A 6,362-nucleotide genomic window follows, 5' to 3' on the forward strand; every position below is an offset into this window, starting at 1 on the left:
TTTATTAACATTCTTCAACGTCCTGATTTTTTTTATGTTTATAATTCTATCGTATAAAACATCATAAAATATAATAATAGGGACACTGAAGCTCAGTGTAGTGTGTGAAGTTGTGGACATGGGGGACTTTTTGTTCTCTGCACAAACCTACCTAAACAATACAACTAAAAATGGCGTAATTAATGAAGGCGAAAGCGTGCTTACTCATCTCGGTTGCCGCATTGTGGACAACATTGGCTGCTGTTGAAAGATGGATTGGAAACCCTTTCAAAACAAGCAAACGAGGCCTCCCTGTGACAGCGCAAACAATGATAGAGGAGAGAGCTTCACACTGACCCTTTCTTAGGTCCGACTGGTTCATCTGGTCATGGGCCAGCTCAGTGTAAACACACAAATACACCCTTGTGTCAGTGTGTCTCTTTTCTGAAAGGTTCGTCGAGTTGTAATGGATGTGGTGGCTGTGAACCAACAGAGCGAAGCAGCGTTGGGATAAATGTTAGCTTGGAAGAAATATCAGAAAACCGGTGTTTCAGGAAGTGAAAGTACCCCTCTGCTCTCATGTCTGCAATTAACTTCTGGAATGTAATTTTCCACAAGAATCAGGACAGTTCAATTCACATAGAGGTAGCAGTTTTCTAATATTCATACTTATCAGCACTCTCCAAAGCCTTGAAACGGTCTCTAAACCTTATGGATTAGTGGGACGTGGAGTCAAGAACTGAGGTCAATACCCTCTGGAGGTCACCCCAAGTTAAACTTTTGATTCTTCTATTAAAAATCCTAACTAAGCAGAAAAGTCAAAGAAGAAAAACCCTTCGCTGTCCCTTCTTCACCTTCGTTGTTGAAGTTTAAGGTTTGTTAGAACAAGCCTGAGATGATACCTAACTCAGAGAAAGATGGGGCTGGTGGACAGCGGAGCAGATAAAGAACATATTTTTCAGTCACTACTTCCAAACAGCTCAGCAAACGCACACTGACTGTCGCATGAATCATTGAATTAAGAGCAATTTTTATATGTTTATGTCTTGTGGGTTTATGTTCAATCCAGAATAATATCATCCTCCGTCTTTTGCCTTTTACCATCATCTGTCCTGTTGTCATTTGATTATAAAGATTACCCAGGCACACACACACAAACAACAGACACCCATGCTGTTACTCCTGGACTCCTGAGGGTGCTGTGGAGGAGGAGCTCCTTTCTTCATCTCTCACAGCTCAACCAGTTATTGAGCACCAGGACAGGCTCTGCCACTTCAATGCAAACCTCCTGCCACCGCTGCTCTCCTTCGGCTCACACAGAACCACAACAGGGACTGCAAAAAGTTTCAACTTTGAAAGATCTCTCCATTTGCGAGGTACCAGCACCAGCAAAAATCTATTTTACACCATTAAGTTTCCTTTTAAGGTTTAATGCATCGTACTAGTTGGTTTGCATGACTTACTATAACCTGCAGTGCTTTATTTATTATGTTGTTTTGCGTAAATCTTGTATTTATTTTTGTTAGAGTTTAGTTTTATATTTTTCATTGACATGTGGTGCAATGCTTGAAATCAGTCTGCATTTTCATTACCATCAAGTGTCGTTGTGGCATTTTTATTATGTGCAGTGAGTTTATTTATGATTTATCCAAATTCAGTATTCATATTATGTCTGCAGTAATGAAAAGTCTACGGCATTTGGTTTGGTTCTTTAATATGTCATTTTTGTCTTGTCAGTGGGTCCCTGAAACCAGATTTTTGATCTTTACTGTGCCAGCACCTAATGAAATTGGCATGCCCTGGTCAAGACCTCATGCTGGTGGAGCAGAGGACATGGACAACATAGATGACCACCACTACGAGGGTTCCCTGTTCCCCACCTCCACCCTCATCCCTGTCACTGTCATCTGCATCCTTATTTTCATTGTCGGGGTGACAGGCAATACCATGACCATCCTCATCATCCAGCGCTTCAAGGACATGAAGACTACCACCAACCTCTATCTATCCAGCATGGCAGTTTCTGACCTCATCATCTTCCTGTGCCTGCCATTTGATCTGTACCGCCTGTGGAAGTATGTGCCCTGGCTTTTTGGGGAAGTCGTGTGCCGCTTATATCACTACATCTTTGAGGGCTGCACTTCGGCCACGATCCTTCACATCACGGCACTGAGCGTCGAACGCTATCTGGCCATCAGCTTCCCCCTCCGAAGCAAGGCGGTGGTGACCAGACGCAGGGTCCAGTACATCATCTTTGCCCTGTGGGGTTTCGCCTTGGTCTCTGCAGCTCCCACGCTCTTCTTGGTAGGGGTCGAGTATGACAACGAAACACACCCAGATTACAACACGGGGCAGTGCAAGCACACCAACTACGCCATCATCTCGGGAAAGCTGCACATCATGCTCTGGGTGTCCACCACATACTTTTTCTGCCCAATGCTCTGCCTCATCTTTCTCTACGGCTCCATCGGGTGCAAGTTATGGAAGAGCAAAAATGACCTGCAAGGCCCCTGTGCACTGGCCCGAGAGAGGCCACACAGACAAACAGTCAAGATCCTGGGTGAGTAAGAACATTTGCATCAATGCAGAAAGTATATATCTCTGGTATGCTGAATCCCAGCAGAGCACGCACATTTTTACAGGTTCTAAAAGTGTCACATTTTGTACATCAGAGAGATTTTTAAGAATTAGACAGCCACCTGTTCCAGCACTGTGACTCAGTCTCACATTTGCCATCTGCAGATAAACGTTTAAATAATAATTATCACTGATTTCGCACAAAACGGTGGCATTTAATGTATTCCATGATCTTCATATTCTGCTTTATCTGCAATAGTATATAAAGGTGTTTGAATTTCAATTACGAAACATGTAAAAATCATTGTCTAGAGCCAACAACAGGGCAAAACAGCCTGAAGTAACTGTCTCCAAATCATTTAAAAACACCTAAATTCATTTAAATGAGACCAGCTCCTTAACTTTTTGTTGATTTTACAGCTGATTACAGGAGGAGGGAGCTGCTCTTTTTTCCAAATTCAGTGTAACCTTTCAGGACAGACAAGAAAACAAAAAAAAACCCAACACTTTTTTCAGGAAGGCATCAGTTTATATCATCAGTCTCCCTTTTTATTGCTGCTGAGGCCAAACAGCAGACACATTGGACAAGTCTGAATTCAGGTTTTCTCCTTTCCTGCACTGCCTTTGCCACAGCATTTGCCGCACATGTCGGTGAACTGATTTAAAAGCCAGTAGTTTCACCTTAAAAATATATCATTTGCTCTTGTTTTACTTCTGTCTTGATCAATAAAAAGCTGGTTCCATGTGTGCTGCTGTTGATACCAGCTGGTTAATTACTCTATTTTGTCTGGAGCTAATCACGTCCTGCCACTGCAAATATATTTGCTTTAATTTGCAGTTCTGGTAGACTGTGCAGGAAACTGTTTTACAGTTAAAGACCCGGGCCAGGCCTGTCCACATTAACTAAATGTTTAATCATGGTGTATGTATTAGGATATAAATGCTGTTCATTAGCTGAGCATACACTGTGCAGAGCTCACGTCATCAAACACAATGCCATTTGTATCCACTGAATCCCAAATTGGACTGTCACCATGAGGGACCTGCATGAATCAGCCTTATTGGAAAATTCCATGCAAGGTTTTTTTTTCATTTTTTAACATCTCAGGAGTCTCACACTAAATCTACAATTAATGTCTTACATTTATGGATAACTGTCATTGTTAATTTAGGAATATTTAGGCCGATGTGAGCTACATCCACTTCTATTTTTATTATTGAACAAACAATCACGGTCTTCACAGAAATTGCTCCACCATTACAAGTTTATAGTAATTTATTCTGCAGGGGCTTCGTGATCAATACTGGTGACTCAGTGATTACCTCACCCACTGTTTCTGACTTTGCTCTTTGCTGGATGTGTGGCGTGTTTTCTTCTGCTGCATATGCGCTCTAATTGGCCTGCTTACATAAAAATGTGACTTCATTGTTGGAGCCAATTACAGTCTCCAGTCACTTCAGGGAAGAAGGAGAGAAGCTCTTTTGATTTAGCTGTAATTGCCGCTGGTCATTAACAAATGTCAAGGGTAAGCGTAGACCACAGATCTGAGAATACTTAAAGATCCCGAAAACCAATTTTCTTAATCAGCTTCTCGTTATAAATGAGCTCAACATGAACACAATTGAATTACTCCAAGTAAGTTGGATGCTTTTTTTGCCACACGAGTTTTCTATATTTGTATGTACTATTTCTATTTTGGTCTTCTGAAAAAAAGGCTTTGCTGTAACACGTCAGATATATCAGTGCACCAATCTGAAATGATTGCTGCCATTCATAAAATCTGATCCAACTACTCCCACACAATGAAGCAGAGTAGCTGAGTGTTATGAGAATTTTACTATTTTTAGAACTGAAGATGGGTTTTTTTTCCCCTTTTCCAATCACATATTTAAGTTTTGCTCATTCATTCACAAATATTCAAGGAGTTTATTCATACCTGCTAATATCTTCATGTCTCTTGTGTATTGGGCAGGAATCAGAAAACAAACGGAGGCATATCTGTAAAAATAATTAACTAATAAACACTGAAACTCTCTACCCACCCGGATACCAAAACAGATAATGTGCCAGTGTGCTTTTTTATTGCCTTATTTTTTACTAAAGAAACACTGGATGCATATCTAAAGCAATGTTTTACAACACTCGTCTGGAACGCTCGGTTATGTGCTGAGACTTATGGAGACCCATAATGCTTCAGTAATGTTATGGCAAATCTTATCTGCAGGCAGTCATTAACGCTTGCCTGCGTATTAACCTCATCATCAGGACAAAACAGGAAGTTAGACAGCTGTATATAAATTAGTGTAAAATAAATCAGTATAACATCAACAAAATGTTTTTAACTGGTTTTTAAAGGAGTCCACAGTCAGCTAAAAATAACTGTAATAGGAGACAGTTCCTTAGTGCCAGCGATACCTGTCTGCTTATATAACTTTTATCAAACTAATTTATCCCTCCAAACTTTCTCTCTCAGTGGTAGTGGTGCTGGCCTTCATCATCTGCTGGCTGCCGTACCACATCGGCAGAAACCTTTTCGCCCAGGTGGACGACTACGAAACAGCCATGCTGAGCCAGAACTTCAACATGGCCTCCATGGTTCTCTGCTACCTTAGCGCCTCCATCGACCCCGTCGTCTATAACCTGATGTCTCGGAAGTACAGGGCCGCGGCCAAGCGGCTCTTCCTGCTGCACCAGCGGCCCAGGCAAACCCGCGGTGGCCAGAGACAGCTCTGCGTAATAGATCACATCTCCACCCTGAATGAAAGCCTTACAGGGGTCTGAGAGGAGTCAACACATAATGAGCACTCACAAGCTTGTTTGACTTCACTGCCAGGGGGGAATCTGCAGGTCTCTTTAAAGTTCAGGGGGTTAGGAGTCGAGAAGGCTTGTAGAGGAGAAATGCTCTGTTTTTTTTCCATGGTGGAGGCAGGGGGTGACAGGGCTGAGCGCTCTGCTGCGCTTCAATGCAAAAATCACATTTCTTACTTCTCAATGACATTCTGTTCACGGACACACGATGATGATGTTCTGCCATGTCGCATTATCATTTTTGTCAATTTACAGTCCATTTGCAGTCTTCCTGCCTTAGTCATACGCCCCTCATGCAGAAGTATTTACCTCTGCATTGTGCGCTGCTACACGTTTTTCTAGCTCTTTATTACACACATCATTTCAGCTCACAAGTACCGAGTAATCTCTCTTTGTTAATGACCAATGAAGGTTGCCACATCTGAATGTTCATGTGAAATTTTTAATTGTAGCTAACTATAGTCTGCTGTAAGATTTGTTTAATCAATGGTGAGTAACTGTTATCTTAATAAAAAAACAACAACAAAAAACAACAAAAACACAAAAAATGAAACCTATTAGCTGAGGGCTATTAGATGAGCAGATCTGACATTGTGTATGGAGTGTGTGTGTGTGTGTTAATGGAGCATACATTCGATAAAAGCAGATTAGTATGAAAATGGGGCACTTGCTGTCTGTGTGTGTGATACCACCTGAGTCTTGAGGCTTTGGGTCTGTGTACGTGCCGGTCATCACATGTAAGATGACGTGGCTATTATATTAAATGGACCCTGAGTTAGATTTACACTGGCAGGCAATGTCCCCACATCACCATATTCAAAGTAATGGCTGCTCTAAGTGCATTTCAAAGAGGAAAAAAGATATTAGGTTGTCAGCAGTAGCGGAGCTTATTGCTTTTATTGCTTCCACTTGCATAATCTTGGCACATTGTACAATTCTTCTTGGGGTTTTGGATTAGAAATGGCACACTTTTGTACCTCATACTCTGTGGAAAGAA

General features: G+C 41.6%; 1 protein-coding gene across 1 annotated transcript; it reads left to right on the forward strand.

The window, feature by feature from the left end:
- The first annotated feature begins 1,256 nt into the window (after window positions 1-1,256).
- On the forward strand, window positions 1,257-5,338 carry mlnr (motilin receptor). The gene is made up of 3 exons (XM_086260316.1): window positions 1,257-1,355; window positions 1,717-2,539; window positions 5,031-5,338. The coding sequence occupies exons 1-3, from the start codon at window positions 1,257-1,259 to the stop codon at window positions 5,336-5,338; spliced, it is 1,230 nt and encodes a 409-aa protein (XP_086116442.1).
- The last annotated feature ends 1,024 nt before the right edge of the window (window positions 5,339-6,362 follow it).

This window comes from Aulonocara sp. 'chitande type north' Nkhata Bay, linkage group LG14 (assembly GCF_057382095.1).
Source record: "Aulonocara sp. 'chitande type north' Nkhata Bay isolate Kocher_YH1m ecotype deep benthic linkage group LG14, A_spYH_male_GT1.1, whole genome shotgun sequence".
In the NCBI taxonomy this organism is placed as follows: domain Eukaryota; kingdom Metazoa; phylum Chordata; class Actinopteri; order Cichliformes; family Cichlidae; genus Aulonocara; species Aulonocara sp. 'chitande type north' Nkhata Bay.

What these genes read in the sequence shown, in the direction of transcription:
- mlnr (XM_086260316.1), top strand. Translation starts at nt 1,257, where the DNA reads ATGCAAACCTCCTGCCACCGCTGCTCTCCTTCGGCTCACACAGAACCA. An exon ending in AAGATCTCTCCATTTGCGAG is followed by an intron (nt 1,356 to 1,716) that starts GTACCAGCACCA and finishes TTGTCTTGTCAG; the next exon opens with TGGGTCCCTGAAACCAGATT. An exon ending in ACAAACAGTCAAGATCCTGG is followed by an intron (nt 2,540 to 5,030) that starts GTGAGTAAGAAC and finishes TTTCTCTCTCAG; the next exon opens with TGGTAGTGGTGCTGGCCTTC.